Source organism: Natator depressus, chromosome 1, assembly GCF_965152275.1.
Source record: "Natator depressus isolate rNatDep1 chromosome 1, rNatDep2.hap1, whole genome shotgun sequence".
Taxonomy (NCBI): Eukaryota; Metazoa; Chordata; order Testudines; family Cheloniidae; genus Natator; species Natator depressus.
Window position 1 is genome coordinate 194953175 of NC_134234.1, and position 22296 is coordinate 194975470.

The 22296-nt window shown below is 40.1% G+C and overlaps 2 protein-coding genes across 4 annotated transcripts in view; one reads left to right on the plus strand and one right to left on the minus strand.

Annotated features, from left to right (window-relative positions):
• Positions 1-21414, minus strand: part of TBC1D23 (TBC1 domain family member 23) — a 52939-nt gene extending 31525 nt beyond the window's left edge. The window contains exons 1-4 of one of the 3 annotated variants that reach the window (XM_074973430.1): positions 21183-21414; positions 7070-7181; positions 6693-6798; positions 543-747 (exon numbers count right to left, since the gene is read on the minus strand). In XM_074973430.1, coding sequence (XP_074829531.1) covers positions 543-747; positions 6693-6798; positions 7070-7181; positions 21183-21217 — 458 coding nt within the window. In that variant the 5' untranslated portion in view covers positions 21218-21414. The remainder of the gene's footprint in view (positions 1-542; positions 748-6692; positions 6799-7069; positions 7182-21182) is intronic. The other 2 variants (XM_074973411.1, XM_074973421.1) reach the window with 2 other exon arrangements.
• Positions 20456-22296, plus strand: part of CMSS1 (cms1 ribosomal small subunit homolog) — a 366757-nt gene continuing 364916 nt past the window's right edge. The window contains exon 1 of the mRNA XM_074973451.1: positions 20456-20702. Coding sequence (XP_074829552.1) covers positions 20627-20702 — 76 coding nt within the window. The 5' untranslated portion in view covers positions 20456-20626. The remainder of the gene's footprint in view (positions 20703-22296) is intronic.

Genomic DNA, 22296 nt, shown 5'->3' on the forward strand with positions numbered 1-22296 from the left:
GACAATAGTCTCTACCTCCTTTATGGGGATGTTGAGAAACTTAGTGTTTGTGAAGTGCTTTGAAGTCACTGGAAGGCAGGCATTATAGACAAGCGAAATGCTAATAAGGGAAGAGAAAGTTCATCTTACAGAACATATAGGCAGGACAGTTTCTAAACAAGTACTTTCCATATTGCATGAGGCGATAATGTGCTTTTTAAAAGGTCTAGGGAATGAGTGCCAGTTACATGTGAATTAGTTAGATCATGAAAACTTTGGTAGTCATTTTCTGGAATCATATCTAACATGTCTGTAGCATTTAGATTAGTTACATTTTCATGTACACCTCCAATTTTACAATAAACTGAGGGAATGTGGCAGTTTTGCTACAAACAATGCTACTCCTTTATTACTGCAGAAATCTCTATACCATTTGCAAAATCCACCATAATCTATCTTTTGAGAGAAACTAGTTCTGAAAAATTTACATATTCGATGCCAGCAACAGTAGTGTGTTCTCTCTCTCTCTCTCACACACACACACACACACACACTTACTTTACCTAGGAATGTACTTGTTCATGATAGCATAAAAGCAATTGTATAAATCATTGCGTGGAATTCGAAGATGCACCAGTGGCTTCAGTAGATGTATCCAACCGAGGCAGGAACTGTATTTAACATTACGTGATTTACAATAAAAGGTAGTAACAGATTCAATATCCAAAAGTAATACTGACTTCTCTTCTTCTGGCACTGTCAGCTGATCTGGAAATAGAAAAGTATAACAAATACTTGAGAGACAGTTACAGAATAGTTTCATATGGCAGTTACACTCACATACAGAACTGTAACTGACTGCAGATAGAGTAGTTTGAATCAGATTTTTAAGTGATGGTGTGAAAACAGGTTTTAAGTAGGGCTGTCAAGCGATTAAAAAATTAATCACAATTAAATTGTGCTGTTAAACAATAATAGAATGCTATTTATTTAAATATTTTTGGACATTTTCTACATTTTCAAATATATTGATTTCAATTACAACACAGAATACAAAGTGTACAGTGCTCACTTTATTTTTGATTACAAATATTTGCACTGTAAAAAAAGAAATAGTATTTTTCAATTCACCTAACACAAATACTGTAGTGCAATTTCTTTATCATGAAAGTTGAACTTACAAAATGTAGAATTATGTACAAAAATAACTGCATTCAAAAATAAAAAACAATGTAAAACTTTAGAGCCTACAAATCCACTCAGTCCTATTTCTTGTTCACCCAATTGCTTAGACAAAAAAAGTTTGTTTACATTTGCAGAAGATAATGCTGCCTGATTCTTGTTTACAATGTCACCTGAAAGTGAAAACAGGCGTTTGCATGACACTGTTGTAGCTAGTGTCGCAAGATATTTACATGCCAGATGCACTAAAGATTCATATGTCCCTTCATGGGGACATGCATCCATGCCGATGATGGATTCTGCTTGATAACCATCCAAAGCAGTGTAGACCGATGCATGTTCATTTTCATCATCATGAGTCGTCAGACGCCACCAGCAGAAGGTTGATTTTCTTTTTTGGTGAGTGTTGCTCTTGTAATACTTCTGAAATCATGCTTTACACCTTGTCCCTCACAGATTTTGGAAGGCACTTCAGATCCTTAAATCTTGGGTCGAGTGCTGTAGCTATCTTTAGAAATTTAACATTGGTATCTTTGCATTTTGTCAAGTTTGAAGTGAAAGTGTTCTTAAAACGAACAACATGTGCTGGGTCATTGTCTGAGACTGCTATAACATGAAATATATGGCACAATGCAGGTAAAACAGAGCAGGAGACATACAATTCTCCTCCAAGGAGTTCAGTCACAAACGTAATTAACGCATTATTTTTTTTAACAAGTGTCATAAGCATGGAAGCATGTCCTCTGGTGATGGGCAAAGCATGAAGAAGCATATGAATCTTTAGCACATCTGGCACATAAATATCTTGTGACGCCAATTACAACAGTGCCATGCAAATACCTGTTCTCACTTTCAGGTGACATTGTAATTAAGAAGTGGGTAGCATTATCTCCCATAAATGTAAACAAACTTATTTCTTTAATGATTGGCTGAACAAGGAGTAGGACTGAGTGAATTTGTAGGCACTAAAGTTTTACATAATTGCACTAAAAATGAAACAATGTAACAAAAAACCTACATTTGTAAGTTGCACTTTCATGATAAAGAAATTGCACTTCAGTACTTGTATGAAGTGAATTGAATTGAAAAAATACTATTTCTTTTGTTTATCATTTTTACAGTGCAAATATTTGTAATAAAAAGGAATATAAAGTGAGCACTGTACACTTTGAATTCTGTGTTGTAACTGAAATAGATATTTGAAAATGTAGAAAACATACAAAATATTTAATAAATTTCCGTTGGTATTCTATTGTTTAACAGTACGATTAATTTTTTTGAGTTAATCGCATGAGTTAACTGTGATTAATCGACAGCCCTAGTTTTAAGAAAAAGGCATTGGCCTAAATTTTCAAAGCAAGCGGGGATGTCACAATGAAGTGGGAACAGAGGAGACTGTATTTTCTAGCCTACATGAAACAAAGAGGTAGATTTAAAATGTGCTAAATGCCCCTCTTTTATTCCAATTTGGAGCACTCAGCACATAACAGTCTCTCCAGCTCTACAAGTCAAAAGGGACTTTTAATTCAACAGACTAATCAAGAATGCATATCTCCAATTCCTCAAAAACCCTCTTACATACAAAACTTGAATTCTGATCTCAGACAGATTAAAATATCAGAGCAGATCTTCTGATGGCAAAATCAGAGAGTTGTCATACTCAAACTACATATCTCCTCTGTTGTAGAGATGCAGGCTGTGCTTGTTAGCCCAATAAAGTTGCAAGTCTCCCCTCCTACCTTTCTCCACCACGCCCCCTCTGGCTACCAGGGATTGGGAAATGAGGGGAGGTGGCAGACAGAGGGAAAAGACTTGCAGACTGATCAGGCTGACAAGCACAGTTTGCATCTCCACACTGCAGCACATTCTGTACTTGAAAAGTCTGCCTGGTGAACTACAAGAGGAGACCCACTCTGACAATCCTTAGGAGGTTAGTCAGGGCAGGACTCACTGACAAACCTTACTGGTCACAAGCAGTATGGAAAGGGGGGGGGGGAAATAACTGGAGTGGGATAAAGAACATAGGTTAATGAGTGAGCTAGCTGTCTGTTTAACCAGTTTGCATTCAGAATAGCCAGCCCGCAAATGCAAATGTCAGGTTAGGTAGCAGAGCTTGGGATGGATACAGACCATGGTTGAGGAACAAGAAAGCATACAGGCTGGAAGCCATTTGACTCGCCTGTGTTACTACCTTCCGAAAGTCCGAGGTGATGGTGGTGTACACAAAAAGCACAGCTGTTAAATCAAGTAGGCAAGCTGGCAGCCCTGGAAAAGGGATGTAACTGGCAGACTGACTGTTCTATCCAGGGTGGATTAATTTAAAAATATTACTTTTAATCACGACTCAAAATCCTTGATTTTCACTTACTGATTTAAATCATCAATTTTAATAATGTTTTCCAATTATACTTCTTAGGTATTTTCCTAAAGAGAGGTTCATTCTTGCTAGTTGGTATAACCATTAAAACATGTTGATTTGATTATTTACAACTAAATAAAGCTTTTAAACTAGATGTGGTAATTATTGCTAACCAGGGGGTATATAACTATACCCATTTATTTCAGCAAATATGTAGCTTAGCATATTTTATTCAGATTTCTATGTTTTCATTGTTAGAAAGTGTATTTCTTATTTACAAGGTAATTAACTTTTTATTCACGCTTTGTGTCAAGCTGCATTTGAATGGAAATTCAAATTCAATTAAAAATGTGAAAAACTAGCATTTTTAAAATAATTTTTATTGAACATTACCAGAAGTGAGTTGCATACATAACAAAGAGATGCAAAGCTGTCCTGCAGAGACTGAAAGTATTGACATTTGGAAAAAATACCAGCATTCACTCCACTGTGAAGACTGAAAATGATACTTAATGAAGAACTTGACATCACGACCTATTTACAGAGGTTGACCTCTAAATTAAATGTTTTTACATTTATTCTCTCTGTGTAAAAAAGCAGCCTTTAACTCAACATTTACAATTTATAAGGAGAGCTCATTGATTCAGTATATTTTTCATTTTATTTTACTTGATTATAGTAAGTTTAGATCTTAACATAGGTTCTCACAAATAAAAGTTTAATTTTGAACAGGCTTATTTTATAAAAGAAAAAATGTGAATAAAAATCCAATTTAAATAAAAATCGGATTTTTACTTTAAAAAGATTTTTCACACATACCCTTCCTCTCCTCCCTCCCCCGTTCGGTCATCTCTCTTTATGCAGCTGAATTGGGTAACGACAAAAAAAGGGGAATGACTGTCTGTGTTTAATTAAGTATAGGCTGCTTTTAATTTAACATGTTATAATAATAAGTGTGTCCACATGAAGTTTGTGGTGACTAGTTATTTTGCTACAGGGACCCCACAACCCATAACTGATGGTAAAAATGATCTACAAAGGACGCATTTAAAAAGGTTTCCTTCACAAAAGTTGGTAAATATTTTTTTATAATATATAGAAGAAAATGCAAGTGTCATCTGAAGAGTTATAAATTTGCAGACTCAATACCCTCACTAAAATGTGAAATAGAGGATTTTAATCCTGTTTTAAATGCAAGTCTTAGATATAACCTTAACACCATGTTATATTGATTAGATTAATTACTTTGGTATGGTCACAAAACTAGTTATATGAAAGTTTTCTTTTGGCCTGACGAGAAAAACAGGGAAAAAAAAACCCACAAGGAATGGTGACTTTACAGATGTATTATGCCATAGTTCCATACAACATTAAAATTGATTGTGCCATTTTGCTGTACTCCTGAAAAAGCTAAGTAACTTAATAACATTAATAGTGGTGTTTTAGATTTTTTTTTTTCTATTTACTTAAGTGATTTTTTTCAGAAGTGAAACAGGGAAGAGGAATTCACATAGGGAACAGCTTTTTCTTCTCAATAGCTACTATACAAATGCAAAAACAGTTTAAAAATTATTATTGGATTATTGGTACATTATGCTAAGGACTTCTGGAAGCCCTTCAATGACAATTTCTAGAACTAGGGCAAGTGCATTTGCAGCAGTTTGTTTAGTTTTTTTAAGGTTCTGTAATGGTGGATAGGGAGAAAAGTGAAACGAGAGGAAGAGAAACAATGAAATAATGGCCACCAGTTTCCAAAGCAGTTCTGCATCCAATTCTGAATTCTGCAAAGAAATGTAGAGCTCCTGGCTACGACATATCTAGTAGCAAATACACATGGGGACATGTAATGATAACTAGTCACTGGCTGAAGTTTAGGATATATATATTTTATAAAGAAACCTGCTCATCCATAGCTCTGCTTGCATACATAAAACCCTAAGTCATATAACTGGACCAGCATCAAAAACTATGGATCACCTCCAAACCACACAATACTCTGACATTTCCTTCATCTAATCCACTCAGATCTAACCCCTTAGAGAGCTGAAGACTGGCTTTGCAGCCTAGCTTGAAAGTAAACAAAGTTAAACAAAAACAGGAACTGGAAGAATTCAGATGCAAGGGTAGGGATTGCCTAAGTTACTAAAGGGATGTCATCAACTTAAAAGTCAGTCACTTTTGCATAAAAATGAGTTAGGAGTATTTTCAGATAAAACACTTGCCACTTAATCTTCCTGACAAATATTGTAGTTTTAAAATGGCATTTTCCTATGTTATTTATCACTTCTTCTTGTGTTGCTCTGTGAAATACCTAAACAAAAAAGGGAAACTGACTGGCACAAAGGGAGTGGGGGACTGAAAAAGGAAAGGAATTCCTTCTCTCATCTTTCAGTTCTAGTAAACTTAGGGGTCCCTTCTAACTACAGCTGACAAAAAGTTCTAGACAAAAAGAGTAATTTAAATTGACAATGTCCATTTAAGTTTATTTCTCTCTCCTATATGAAGTCACTGGAAGTAACCCGGCTCTAAGTTAAAAAAAAATGAGTTCCTTGTTTTAGATTGCGTTTAAAAATATAGCTAAAAATATGTGCAACGGTGTTACAGAAGTATTACACACTGCTGTAGCTGGTACCCCCATCTTAATATCCAATGGGGACAGAATGAGTTAAACCGATGGGAGACTGTTCCTCCCTCAAAAGCTATAGGAAGTGGTATTGGTGATTAAGTGAACCTGAGAGTCAGCATTGAATCAATGTTTTATTATAGTGTTAGGAGGCACTGTGTTGCTCTTTGGCATAAGATGGCAACTCATCCCAAAGTTCAAAACCTGAAGGGCACTATATAAAACACATCAGATGCAACAGACCAACTTTTTTGAAAATGGTAATTTACATTTTTCAACAGTCTCAATCACAGCCCTTTTTCCATTGGATTGCGTTTGGATTATGCAGTTTCTCACATAACAGATAATACTTTGCACTTCCTGCATGTCTTCCATTCAAAGATAAAGTTCTGTTTGCACATCGAAGATATTCAATTATTCTTCTGTGCTAAGGTTTTACCTTCCCCACCCAAAATCCCCTTCACAGTTTAAATACTAGTGAAGATAATTATGTTAAACAACATGACTCTAAGAGAGCAGGCATTACAGAAATGTAATCATCAAACTTACCAATTAGCTCTTGGCAATCCTTGTGAATTATGCTCTGTTCCGGTAGATCTAAACAACCATCCCAGGATGCCAGACTGTCCCCTTTTCTTACAACATTCAGTGCAATCTGAAAACAAACAGTTCTTCAAAGCATTACCGGCTGTACCTATGCAGCGATCTAGTTACTGCACTCAATGAACTCTACAGATTTAAGCTCAAAGGAGAATAAACATTTCAAAACTGAATTAAATACACTTCAGAATTCTGCATGGCACACATGCACACACAAATGGGGGTGGGGGGTAATCCTTTTATAATTATTCATAATACTGAAGCGATCAGCTTCAAATAAAAATATATCTGCAAGCATTATCCTCTTTATTTAAAGTCATCGTTACCTTCCAGACTTTGGCTCTCAAATCAGCAGGCAGTGGTCTCCCTTGAATTATGTTTCTTACTGTTTCAAGGTCACAACCTCCTTCTTCTAGAGCTTCTTCAAGGTCTTTTTCCCTACAGAAAATTTTTGTAATACATTTAAAAGTACTTTAAACAGGAAAATATGTTTTGATTATTCAGTATCGTCCTGTATGTATTACACATGTGCTATCTGCTAAAGATCCCTCCAAGCTGGAGGATGCCATCAACCTAAAAAAATATATATATTTAAAAATACGTTTCCTGACCTGTTATTTATAAAAACTTCGATTATTGAAACCAAATACTGTAAAACCTAATTTATTTTTCACAACGTGTGTGGTCTGCTTGACTTCTAATTCCACTCAGCTTAAATAATGAAAATGAATTATTTCATTTTCTGGTTCTCATGAAGTGGCACATTGCTACAAAATTGGTCTGACATTGCAGAAGATTGTTTAAACCTAAGGAGCTGCACTATTTTCATTGATATGTTAGAGATTCTAAGGAAGCATTTTTTCACCCACACATGACACACTCAAATGCAAATTCGGGACCTAAATTAGGTGGCGATGTCTCATTAAATAAAATCATTAGATGACCTAGGTACTGGAAAAATATTTTCCAGAGGTTTATCAATAGTTAACTCTTAACTCCATATTTCCTTTTTCAGATGCATTCATGTCATGAGATGCTATCCAATTAATTAACCTAGTCTTCAGTTTTATCTGGCATAATTAGTGCGGCAAACATAAAAGAAAACAAAAAAAACCAACAGATCAATGGATTTAAAAGATATCAAAAAGCTTTTAACACTAATACTGCAATATAACAAGTTAGCATATAACAGAATACTCAAGATGTTCTAGTTGTAAGATTTTTTTTTAATGTCTCACCAAAAATGTTTAAATGTAGACAAAACAGGTGATTATTCAGAAAGTGAAAACTATGTACGTATTTTTAACAGATAATATCTTCTTGCTGGCTGCAGTTGAACATTTCACACACTTGCAGACTGAATGCACCTGTTCAGCTACCTCTTACAATTTCATGTGAAGTTACAATTATGGCAAAATGGCAGGTGCAATGGGATAGCAGAAATGACAGTTAAAACAGTTTGTCTACAGAGTGAGAAGAGCGTGACACACTTGACATATATTAAGTACAGAATGATTCTACTCCAAAATACAGAGATGTATATACTTGCACATGTGGGTACTAAAGGCTTATCAGTTCAAGCGCTCTGTTAGTAACTAGTGTTGCCACATCACAATCTACTTAGTGAACTTCATTGTCCTTTAAAAAGGTATGTTTCATAAGGAAGAATTGTGGTACTGGCTGATATTAAATTCTAACATTCTATAGCAGACCCAATAAAATTCCTCACATTTAGGCACTTTTCTTATGGTACGTATTTGCCCATGGTCTTCGGTAGCTACAGTTCATATTCCTGTAATGGATACAGCAAGTCAGATGCTGATTTTAGTATGCTAATTTTAATGTTTAACTACCCACTCCCAATGGAGTTCCTTGATCAAGACATATCAACTCTAGTCTCTTAAAAGACACACAAAAATCTGATTTTCTAAAGATTAATCTACATATTTCAAAACTACACAGGATGTTAGATGTTAAAGTTAAGTACCTGCACAATTGTTTGTATCTTTTTCCAATAGGCTTATAAGCATAAGTGCTTTAAAATCAGATTTTATATGTCAATTATATTGTGTGAAAGCCAACATATTCATACCTAGTTTGGATGAAAATGTAGCAAGACTTCGTAAGAAGAGGTTCACTTTTCTAGGTTGTTTTTTTTTAAAATTAATCCATTATTTGTACAGCGGAAGTGCTTAGAAGCCCCAACCCAGATCAGGACCTCATTGTTCTAGGCATTGTACACGTACAAAGGAGTTTACAGTCTAAGGCTTTAGTCAGGAAAGATACCTGCCCTTACATGTTACTTTGTAGTTAAAATTTATTAGAGTTTAATAAGCAGCTCCCCAGAACCCCTGAAATAGATTACAGGTTCATATCTGTTGGAGAGGAACACCCGCACACACCTTCCCAAAGCTATTATGCATACTCATGTTAGAGGAGTTGCTGATTTTAGATGAGAGACAGCAAAGTTGTCTTCACAGCTGTGCAATAAATTACCGTCTTAGTGGTATGGTTATGTCAAGAGGGTTATAATTCTAAACTGGGGAGTCTAAAGAACCAGCAGTAACTGCAAAGCTTAATGTTTTGTCTATAGTAGTATAATGCTTCCTACCTATACCCTTAATAAATAGCTCATAACATCATTCATTAGAGCAATTCAGTTATCACTTTTCATTCCCATCTAAAAGAGACATGAGGAAAGCCAAGCTGCTCACTTGAATAATCTCCCAAATAGAAGAGATCCTCATTGATGAATACGAATCAAATGGGAAAATAAAACCAACAAAATATTTGCAAACCTGAATTCATTTGAGCAGTGAACAAATCTTTTCTGTGTCTTAAGACTTCAGAAAGCCTGATCCATATAGAACTAGAGATTAAAATAAAAACACACCTAAAAATTTAGTGATGGCTGTGTTTTGTGGTTCTCATGTATTTATAAAATGGCCACACTAGCCACTTGATTTCTTTTTCATATGCTTCCTCTTGTGCAATCTTTCTTTAGCACAATAATGTAACCTGTAGCTAGCTGAAATTAATGTTCTGTTCAGAAGTCCAGTTTGACAGGTGGCAACCACAGGGTCAAACTCCATTTGACAAACACCAGACATTGCACACAGCACAGCACTACCCAGTGATTATCATCAGCACAATATGCTCCACGGTTCTAATGCCTGCAATTTAAGCATATAACCCAGCAAGGCAAAATAAATTAGCATTCCTTAACACATAGGACAAACATGGTTGAGTGGTGTCCACGTACTGACACAGTTGTGCAAAACTATGCAACCCTGTTTGTTCATACACCCCTAAATTGTCTAACTATATTTGTACCAGTGCATTCTGGAAAATGTGGGCCATGAACCCATTCTTCCATAGAAGAAGATAAAGCACCTGAAGGACATACACACAGAGCAGAACCAGCAGCATGTAGGCAATGCACTCTGGGATATCCAGGTGCACAGAGAAGTGAGATGAAGGAGAAACTGCCAATCCTGTTAAGCAGGCACTGTTAGGAGGTCCCATCAGTACTGTAAAACTCTGAACTCAGTGTGTCAAACTGATTAGAGAGAGACAATCAAGTGCCAGATTAGGCCTATAGCACGGGTAAAATATGGTTAGCTGCTACAGTTTACTATCCAAGTTTTAACCATGTGTGTGGAAACAAAACGGTTACCACCAGCTACATAATTAACTGGTTAAAAGTCATAGTGTAGCTAGAGCCTCAGGCTGTAATATATAAACCACATTTCAACATGTATTGGAGAGAATGTAATTAAAGACAAACACACCTACGGAACAACTAGAATCATAGAATATCAGGGCTGGAAGGGACCTCAGGAGGTCATCTAGTCCAACCCTCTGCTCAAAGCAGGACCAATCCCCAACTAAATCATCCCAGCCAGGGCTTTGTCAAGCCTGACCTTAAAAACCTCAAAGGAAGGAGATTCAACCACCTCCCTAGGTAATGCATTCCAGCGCTTCGCCACTCTCCTAGTGAAAAAGTTTTCCCTAATATCCAACCTAAACCTCCCCCACTGCAACTTGAGACCATTACTCCTTGTTCTGTCATCTGCTATCACTGAGAACACTCTAGAACCATTTGCATTGGAACCCCTTTAGGGTAGTTGAAAGCAGCTATCAAATCCCCCCTCATTCTTCTCTTCTGCAGACTAAACAATCCCAGTTCCCTCAGCCTCTCCTCATCAGTCATGTGTTCCAGTCCCCTAATCATTTTTGTTACCCTCCGCTGCACGCCTTCCAATTTTTCCACATCCTTCTTGTAGTGTGGGGCCCAAAACTGGACAGTACTCCAGATGAGGCCTCACCAATGTCAAATAGAGGGGAACGATCACGTCTCTCCATCTGCTGGCAATGCCCCTACTTATACAGCCCAAAATGCCGTTAGCCTTCTTGGCAACGAGGGCACACTGTTGACTCATATCCAGCTTCTCGTCCACTGTAACCCCAAGGTCCTTTTCTGCAGAACTGCTGCCGAGCCATTCGGTCCCTAGTCTGTAGCAATGCATGGGATTCTTCAGTCCTAAGTGCAGGACTCTTCTGGAAAGAATTAAGCAGCCTAATTACAAACACACCTGGAAGAGAATTTCTAATGGACCCACTAGTTTTAATTCTGCAGCTACCAATAGCTGATATTTACAGATTAAAGAGCTGTGTATTTGTACTTATATCAAAATTGGCTTTTGCCATAATGTAAATGGAAACAATCACACAGGGGGAAAAATACCCAACAGCAGAATACCATCTTAAAACAGTCAGTCATTCCCTAGAAATTCTATCATCAGTACTTTGTTCCCTGTGGAGCACAAAACAGGGGATGGCACTGGTCTACTGCCTAACCCTGAAGATCACTAAACTGATAGCATGGTTTGTCACTACAGAAGTGTTATCACCTTACATTAGATGGTATTGAAAGATACTTTCAAATCTGGTGGTGGTGGTGGGGGGGCGGGGGAGAGGTTTTGTTTTGTGTAGGGGTTCTCTCTTGGGACTGAAAGGGGCCAGACAGAAATCCATCTTCTCCAACCCATCCTAATACAAGTCTCCAATATTGCAACCAGTATAGGTAAGCCAGGCAAGGCGGATTAGTTTATCTTTTGTTTTGCTTGTGAATTTTCCCCGTGCTAAGAGGGAGGTTTATTCCTGTTTTCTGTAACTTTAAGGTTTTGCCCAGAGGGGAATCCTCTGTGTTTTGAATCTGAATACCCTGTAAAGTATTTACCATCCTGATTTTACAGAGGTGATTCTTTTACCTTTCCTTTAAATAAAATCCTTCTTTTTAAGAACCTGACTGATTTTTCCATTGTTCTAAGACCCAGGGGTTTGGGTCTGTAGTTCCTTTCTAACCAACTGGTGAGGATATACGCTCAAGCCTTCCCCAGGAGAGCGGGTGTAGGCTTGGGGGAATATTTAGGGAGAATAGGACTCCAAGTGGTCCTTTCCCTGATCATTTGTTAAATCACTTGGTGATGGCAGTGATCCCAAGGCAAGAAAGGAATCTGTGCCTTTGGGAAGTTTTAACCTAAGCTGGTAAGTATAAGCTTAGGGGGTCTTTCATGCAGGTCCCCACATCTGTACCCCAGAGTTCAGAGTGGGGAAGGAACCCTGACATGAGATGGATTGCAACACAGAAGTCATTTCCATTACTCTGCTGTGGCTATGACAGTCAGACATTCTATTCCTCTATCACACCTAAAAAGACTGTTCAGAATGGTGGGTGATGTAATCGATTGAGTTTACCAGGGCTCTGTAAGAGAGCAAAGTCTCAATTGCTAATAGGAGCTTTCGGGTTTGTTTTGTTTTTTTATTTGGAGGACAATAAATCAGATTCAGACTGATTTTAACGTTACTTATGAAAGTAATATTACAGCAAGAAACAACAAGAGAAAACTGAAAATGAGCTGGGCCCCTGTCCTTCATATGACTGGTGAAGGCCTGCACAAAAGTCAGTCCATTACTGACTACATTTATTATACCTCCTTTGGGAAGAATGCAGCATCTCATCTCTCGAATAGGGCAAGCTGCTAAGAGCCCTTAATAGCTTTGGTTTACGTTCTGTGTTGGCTTCTCCGCTTTTATCTGGGTACAATTCAAAGTTTTAGTTACAGTCTATAAAGTCCTGATTGGTGCCTGGACCATTTATCTGACAAACCAATTCTCTTGCACAAGGCATACCATTGTTAATGCTTGGAATTAGCCTCTTTACAGCTAGCAGCAGGTCTCTCTCAGTAGAGGGCCCTTGCCTCTGAAATACACTTCCTCCTCCCACTCCATCAGTCAGTTAGAACCCAAGTTCATCAAACTTCAGGATATACAGCAAGACTTGCTCGATCAAGGCTTTTAAAACTTGGGGAGGAGGTTGGGATGAAGAGAAGTCGGTCCCCTGTTGGGCCTTTTATGTTTAAAGACTTGTATTTTTTATGAAATGTTTATTTTATGGATGTAAGGCACCAAGGTGCTTGGTAATGACCACCAATAAATATTACTAAATGAATAATTACATAAGCAGAACTTACCTACCCACCGGTACTACCTTGGATGGATTTGGGAAGCACAATTATAGAATGCTGCTTTTCACGGAAAATAAGTCATCACTTTGCAGTACAATTTCTTTTCCAGAACTTTTCCAATTAGAATAAACAAAGGAAGCTGAGGTTTTACCTTTAACCTCTAAAAACCACCAGAAACTAGTCTGAAACTTCTTCAACATTTCTAGTGCAATCTGAATTCAACGTTCATAAACACTCACTTTTACTAAGGATCTATTTAAGCAAGTGCCATGGGTGGCTGATTGGTTACTTAAGGCAGGTTTCACTGTAGTGACATTTCATCACATCTATGGTTGAAAATTATTTTCTTAGCAAATCAGTTATGCAAATAAATTTTGCATGTCTAAGTTTGTAAATATTATAACAATACATTGAAAGTATCTAGTAATCATATGGTTTACTGAATTAGTTTGTAATACTGAATATAAACCATTCAGGAAACTTTGACCAAACAGCACACTACTTCTGATAAACAAGGTGGGTTTTTTTGGTCATCATAAATGAAACAAAGCTAAAAGTCTAAACAAAAGGAATCCACATGCTCCTTGCAATACAAATGATTAATACACACAGAGAGAGAGAGAGAGAGAGGGAAGGAGAGCGCACACAAGCGCTTTTTCTTGGCCTTTTAGACAAGATCAAGCATAACATCAATATGATCTCCAAGTGAATGCATCTGGGACTATATTCACCCTTGTAGTGGGTGAAATTCAAGCATCTAGTATGCATTTTCCATCTCTAACTACCTATGATCCCAACTCCCATTAGTCTTTATGGAAGTTCACATAAATTACTGAGTGTGTTGAGTTTCTGGAAAGCTTTTATTTATTAAGAAGACAGTCACCAAATTAAACCACAATTAAAATGTAAAAGCCAAATTAAGATATTTCATTCTTAACCCTTCAATTTCAATGGGGGTGCATAGAGTTAAGATGAGCACTTTCAAATAATGTTGATAGGACCTGCATGGTAAAACCAGACCTAATATTTCTGTATAGGTTTGCAGTCAGCTCCTTCCGTGCCTGTGAAGAAGCTCCATAACCATGGCATACACGTGACAAGGCTGCCAAATCAGATCAGAAGCTGTTGTGAGGTAAACAAGCAGGGAAGAGAGTCAGCAGAAAAATATTTCTGGAACCAGATCACAGACAGACAGAGGAGAGGCTGAACAGAGAGGAAGCAGAAAAACTACTGATGAACTATTACTTTCACCTATTCGGCAGTACAGAGACTCTTTTATACAGCTGCATAGCTAGCACAGATCAAAGGCCATCACTGGGATAATGCTTTGAAAATGTACCCCTTAAATTTTTTGTTCTGAGAAAGACACCTAGATATCTTGCTATAAGAAATTACAATGTTGCTTTTCTCCCCTATTTAGCTTAAATCCGCGTGGCATTCACGGGCTAACCCGACATTAGCTTTTTTCATCTATTCTTGTTTATAGTCAATCAGTAATACATACCCTTCTGGTAAACCATCACGCTCATTCATTAGTCTGTATGAACCTTAAAAACAATTATCTCCACCCAGGTTGCTACACTGCTTAGCCATATGCTGTTCATAGATCTGTTTATGCTACTATACTTGAAAAGATGCTCTCATTACTTGTATCTGCCCTCCTTAGATGACAGCCTAGTATAATAACCACTCATCATTTGCCTTAATATACAGCCCATCTTCATGGTAGCAAGCAGTACTGTAAGCATGTATTTAGTAGGTATGGATCTACATACACGCTCCCTGTACCTCCTAGAACAGAAACCAGGCTGCCATCAGTACAGCCTGTCTCACTCCCATCCCATCCATGCACACACCTAGCTCCCACTGCCTTATTGGTGGTCACTTTAAATTTAACCTTAAAGCAAATAATTAAAAAAACCCCAATAAGTTTAGAAATGTAACAAGTCCGAACAGGACCTGAAGTTTGAATCCCTACCAATGTTTCATCTGCTGGCACCATGGCATTGGAGCCTGCCCCTCCAAATGCCTTACATCTTGGGATTATCAGGAACATGGGCAGAAAAAGGAGAAAGCAGGAGCATTTATGGCATTGCTGTTGTCACAGGAGATATGGGGAATGTGTGTGGAGATCCAAGCTAGCACAAGCAGGGCTGCTAGCAGAGATCTATTAGGAAAATAGTACTCTCTCACTCGGAACAGAAAACAGATACAGTTCAAATTTACTTTCACCAAAGAAGTTCTTTTGTGTAGTCCTATGAAGACATGTACAGAACCAGATAACCACCTTGTGCGTCTCTAACTCTTTTATTACAGTCTTATCCCACTACTTCAGATTAAGGAGGAAAAGTTAAACCAGCAACACTGAATTTATGAAACGTTTCTCACAGAAACTACCTCTAACTATATCAATTGGCTGAAAAGAGTACACACTTAAGGTCATGTTTTGCATCAGTTATAGAAATGTTTTATAAAATACACATCATAAATTAACATACAGTAAATAAAAAAGAAAACCAAGCCTGCTGGCTGAGTGACCAACAGTAGAACAAATGGTCAGAGGCCATAGGTTTGTAGTATTGTATCTTGCAAATCTTTTTTAAAGAAAAGCTTTCCACTATAAAAACTTCAATCTACATATATTTTTCTACCCTCCAGAAATCTCTCTCCCCCCACGCCAAACGTTCTGCAACCTCCGTTACGCTCTGGTTCCTATTTTTAGTTAATGATCCTCTCACTGGAATGGAAAAGCTCCAGCAACAGCTATTTTGTATTAATGTAAATAAAAAAGAAGGTCTTCAACTTTTAAAAAAGAGGTGCAATGAAATATGCCCCAAATGCGGCACCATTTTGAATAACTCAAAAAAGGATATTTTCCCCCTAAATGTGTTACAGTATCACATTTAACCTTAAGGCTTCTCAGATTTAGGAAGTAGTGTCATGAGCATCGAAAAATAGTATTACACTGGTAAATAGTTTATGTCACATTATTCTGTCTCAGTTTAATTATGGTTCAGGAACCCAACAGTGAAATTTGGAGGCATAAATAGTGATTACATCCACAATGAAAGCACCTTTCAGTTTTCCAGTTAAAGTAGGTCTTGAGACTATTGAACTGCTGATGTTGTTTAAAAAATATGCTGTTGCATCCACTTGTGTGAGGCCTGAAAACTAAATAAGAGGGTAAATATATTAAGCACCTGCCAGTAGATTCTCTCAACTGTTGTAGGTTCATAACCACGTTTGCATGATTTCACTATAGTTTTAAATGTAATCCTGATGTAATCCTGATGTAAGGGAAAGAAAACAGGATGTATTTTATCTCCTGCTCAACTGATGTTACAAACTTTATAATTTAAATTACACTTAATTTCAATGAGAAAATGTGTGTATGCACAAGTAGGGACATACCAAAAATATGCTAAAAAAGGAACACAAATTATTTGTTTCATTTAAGTGTTTTCACCCATTGTCTACTTCACAATGCATTTAGAGTTAGATGTCAATAACTATTCTAGCCTCAAACAAAAGTAATAATATTGCTGAATTCTCATATTTTTACCCAAAAGTGGCAAATTGGCTAATATGACTTATCTTGCAACCATGTATTAAATAAATACTTCCTACTAAAAAAAAGTCAAAACAAATAAAACTACCCTGAAGTAGATCACAGTAATGTCGCACATTGTATATCAAAGTATATCCCCATATCAAATCAAAAACTTCTGGTTACTCCCTGTTGACTATACACCCTAATCATCACCCTAAAATTTACAATTTGTTTCTTTTAACGTCAGAAAACAATTTTATTGCTTTCCTCGATATATGAGCTAAAATAGAGTTCTCTTACCCAACATGCCTCAAATTTTCATAAATCTGTTCTTCAAGAAATAAAGGAAGAACTGTGGATTCCAACAGGTATTTACAATTAACCATTAAGAGAAAAATAAACTGACTATTACACCACAGAAGACTGTAGGTTTCCTAAAGAATTTCGTTAGTAAATAGGTTTAAATTATTTTTTCTACTATGTTCTCCTCTGACAAAAGTGTAATTTTCCTTGTGCTTGGATCCAAGTGACTTGGTTTCACTGAGTTTCTCTGTATTTGTAGAAATCAAGTATTTTGTCCTTAAACTTCTCTGGAACTAGAGAGACAAACTGACTCACCCCCCCAGCGTCTCTCCACAACATGCTGATATTTTTAAAGCATACTATCTGGTGACAGGTGATTTTTCTGCGTTTTTATTAAAAAAAGCATATCAAGCATTCAATCTGGCATCTTCGGGATCTACAGCTTTTTGCTGGCTTTTAACTGATCCAGGTAATTTGTCCAAAGGGCCATGCCTCATCACTGATCTATATTGACAAACCTGCAAGTTTTGTGAAAGGATTAACGGTAGTATGTGTCATTAAATGTTTCTAAATCCTACAAATTCAGGATATTATCACAAGCTCTGATTCTGTAATCAGATCTGTACAGGTGAATCCTTGCAACAAAATGGTGTCTACAGCTGCATATGAATGTTTCAACCAGCAATGCCAAATACAGTGTTATGCTCTCAAATCTTACATTAACATGGAATTTTACATCAAGAAATATCCCAAATTTCTTTGCATACTATTCTGAGAGAACACTTCATTCACGCCTTAAATTACAACTACCCCTTGAGTAAAGCAGGTACTTAACAGCACATTGAAACATTATATACAAAGCACAAGAAACGAAATAAAAAAGCAGATGGAATTTAGTGGGGACAGGCAAAAGGGTAATTATATAGATTGAAATTTGGACCAGACCATTAATTCTTGAAAGAAAAAAAACAATAAATGACATCTGAAGTCAAACCATCAGGATATCAGTTTTACATCTCACCCAAAAGATTCACCGTGTTGCTAGCAGTGTCACTTGACATCATAATGTAGTTTTTGATTCTGGAAGAAAAATCTTACCTAGTGCATCATCCCCACAACTCCCTACAATGCCAAAGTTTTCAATGGGAATCCAAATAATACCATCCCTGTTTAGTTTTATTCCAATTACAACTAAATGTTACTATTCAGCATGGTATAAATATAGGCCACACCTGGTAAAAATCTTCATATTTTTGTAGTGAATCTGTATGGAACCAGCATTGCTCATGGAGAACTCACTGTTTAGTTTTTTAAAAAGCGTTTTAGCAATGTTTTGAGATCTTCAAGGTTGCATGTACTCTCAGCAATTATTATTGGAAGTGGTAGGACTGGAGTATTTTTTCCAAAGATTCTTTAACATGATTCAGATTTCATCTCAAAGATTATGCTTCACTGTTCCAAGACCCAACAGTTTTACAAGTGGGTGCTCTAGTGCAGGGGTTTTCAACCTTTCTCTTTCTGCCCCTTCCCCCACGCTATAGACTCCACAGCCCACCTGTGTCACAACTATTTTTCTGCATATAAAAGCCAGGGCCAGTGTTAGGGGGTAGCAAGCAGGGCAATTGCCCAGGTCCCCACGCCACAGGGGGCCCTGCGAAGCTAAGGCTTCAGCTTCATAAGAATGGCCATACTGGGTCAGACCAAAGGTCCATCTAGCCCAGTATCCTGTCTTCTGACAGTGGCCAATGCCAGGTGCCCTAAAGGGAATGAACAGAACAGGTCATCATCAAGTGATCCAGCCCCTGTCGCCCATTCCCAGCTTCTGGCAAACAGAGGCTGGGGACACCATCCCTGTCCATCTAAAAGCCATTGATGGACCTTCAACTGCAGCTGGCTTCAGCCTCAAGCTGTGGGGGTTTGGCTTTCTGCCTGGGCCCCAGCAAGTCTAATGTCGGCCCTGGTTGGCAGACCCCCTAACCACCGGGGGGGGGGGGGGAGCCTCAGACCCCTGGTTGAGACCCACTGCTCTACTGCATAATTATATATCCATATGAGTAGATCTTTATTTAATATTGAAAACACTTAGCATTCATACAGCGCTTTACCTGTACAATGTGCTTCATAAATCTTAATAAGGAACACTGTACTTTATTTACTTTTCTGTAACCAGAAGAATGCTGTCAGTTTACAATTGCCAGTGAACAAAACTCAGTAGTTAGATGAATGATTTAACCCCTTGAGAGCCATACATGCAGGACTTGTATGGTCATAGTACACAGATAGCAACTGATGTCAGCGTATGTCTACACCACAAGTGGCACAGCTGCAGTAGCACAGACACTTCCTACAGCAATGGCAGGGTTTTTTCTGTCAGTGTAGTAAATCTACCCCCATGGGAGGTGGAGCTTCCATTCACCTAGCTCAGGGGTGGGCAAACTACGGCCTGCATCCAGCCCGTCAGGGCTCTGGATCCAGCCCGTGGGATTGCCACCCCCGTGGCGCTGGGAGGCTAAGGCAGGCTCCCTGCCTGCCCTGGCCCCGCTCCCAGAAGCGGCCAGCACCACATCCCTGCAGCCCCTGGGGGTTCCCGGCCAATGGGAGCTGTGGGGGGAGGTGCCCTCAGGCAAGGTCAGCTCATGAAGACCTCTGCCCCCCACCCCCGCCCCAGGGACGTGGTGCCGGCCACTTCCAGGACTGGTGCAGGGCCAGGGCAGGCAGGTAGCCTGCTTTAACCCTGCTGCGTGCTGCTGCCACCCCGGAGCCACTCAAGGTAAGTGGCGCTGGGCCAGAGCCCACATCCCAAATCCACCCTGCACCCCACACCCCAACCCCCTGCTACACCCCTCCTGCATCCCAACCCTCTGCCCTGAGCCCCCTGCTGCACCCCAATGCCTTGCCCTGAGCCCTTTCCTGCACACCGCACCACCTCCCACACCCCCTCCAGAACCCCAACCCTACTTTCATAGTTCTCCATGCAATTTCCCCACCCAGATGTGGCCCTCAGGCCAAAAAGTTTGCTCACCCCAACCTAGCTGCATCTACAGTGGGAATCAGGTTGACCTTACTGTGTTGTTCATGTTTTAGATGTAGAACAGGCCTTAGTTACACCAACGTTCACATCAAATCCAGTTTCTTTACATTAGAGCTAGACTGATCAATAGAAACCATGCCTAGTACTAAATGTAGACTTTACATACACAGACGGTAAGACAAGTGGGCCAAAACAGGTGATTGGGAATTGGAAAATCACAGTGAGTGGGGCAACTGCACAGGTGGCTGCACACAAGAGAACCAAAGGAAGCTTGTAGGTGTGCATGTGGAAGGGACAAAGAGCAAGCAGGCAACAGAGGAGCGAGGTGACATACAGGAGCCAGATACAAGGAGAGGAATAAAAAGGAAGGGAAACAGTGCAAGTGTTTAACCTTGGTATTCAACACAACACGGAGCAAGATTTAGTCTCAAGTGACCATAAGAAGCCACGTCGGCAGCAAAAATGGCATATGGAATCGCTAAGGGGCGCACACAGACCAAAATCCCATCTCTGTGGCCACCGAAGGCCATTGCCTCTGAAGGCAGGTAGGGGCGCGCGCGCTCGCTCGGAGCGTCCCCAGGGGGCAGGGCACGGTCTAGGGGTACACGGTGAAGGCCGTTAGAGGTGACCCGGCTCAGAGGAGGAAGAAAACGTCCCCGGGAAGAACTCAGTCCAGCTCCCCGCACGAGCCGGGCGCGCAGGAGGAAACTGAACTCAACCGAAGGACGCGCCGGCGGCTCCGGGCCGGGCAAAACCAGCCTTTCCACTGGGGCGACCCCCAGCTCCCGGGAGCCGGCCAGACCCGCCGCCGCCAGGGATGCTGCTGCCGCTGCCCTGGGCCGGCCCAGACAAGAGCTCCTCCCGCGAGGCTGCCCCGGGCCGGCTCCCCCCGTCCGGGCTCCCACTGTCCCACCCAGGGGCAAGTTCCCCCGGGCCGGCTGCGAGCGGAGGCGGGGGGAGGGGGGGTTTCTCTCTCCCCGGGGCTCGCTCCCGGGCGTGGGAGGGGGTGACGGGCTCTCGCTCACCAGCTGCCCGGCAGCGTCTCTTCCCCTTCCGCCATAGCTGTTGACGTGCCCTCGCTGTGCCGTAAATCGCGGTTTATTTTCGACAGCCAGAGAAAACATCCGCCTCCCCTTCCCGGCCCGCGGCGCTGTCGTAAAGCCCAGGCTGGCCGTAAAGCGCGGGGCTGGCGGTCGGTCAGTGACGTGGGCGCCCTTGGGAGCCGTTGGGCTGCTGCTGTTGCTATGAGGCCTGGGGGGATGGGGCGCGCGCGCGAGCTTCTTTCAGACCCGCCCCTTTGGAACGCGGAGGAGCTAGAAGCGCTGGGGGCGGCTCGGGACGGGGTCTGTCCCAGGCGGGAGGCATCTGCTGGAGCCTGTTGGCGCCGCCCTCAGCTTGAGTGCTGCTGTGTGCGGACAGCGCGCGCAGGCTCTGACTCCGGGACTGGGGCAGCTCGGTGCAACCATCATAAACATAAATCATAGTAATAGTAAGTGTACAGAGCTGGGGAGGGGGGAGCATTCCCCCACCCCACCCCACCCCGTGGCCCAGTGTGGGATCTATTGCAGGGGGCTCGGGGGCTGAATTGAAGAGCAGAAGGAGAGCATGTGTTGGTGACCTTGTTTTCTTCGGGAAGGCAAGGTGTTGCTCTAAACGCAGTTATAAACCTATTTTCGTGAGCAAATGGTGTAGTTGTCACAGGGCTCTGTTATGTAAATGGGGGAGGGGGAAGTTGATCCACAAGAACAATCTGTTAAATTATGATCCACATTATGGAAAGATGTGAGAATCCCTGAGCAATGTTATCAAGAGGAGTCAGAGGACATGGAAGCACCAAAAATTACCTGAAGTCAACACAGGACCGCAGCTAATGCATGTGCATAGCAGAGATCAGCAACTCAGCCTCCAAACTGCCAAATTATTAGTTGTAGCAATGAAAAACCCTTCCCAAGAAGGACAGGTGTGCATGTGTGATGTGGAAGTGTGAAATAAAAGCACAGTAGCTGAATGGGTTACTTTGCTTTACTTAAAACCCATAACAGTTTACAAAGGAGCTCCAGCAGAATAAAATCTCATATTCACATGTCACAGAGAAACTTCAGGCTTCCCTGTAACTTCTTGTAAAATTGCCATTTACAA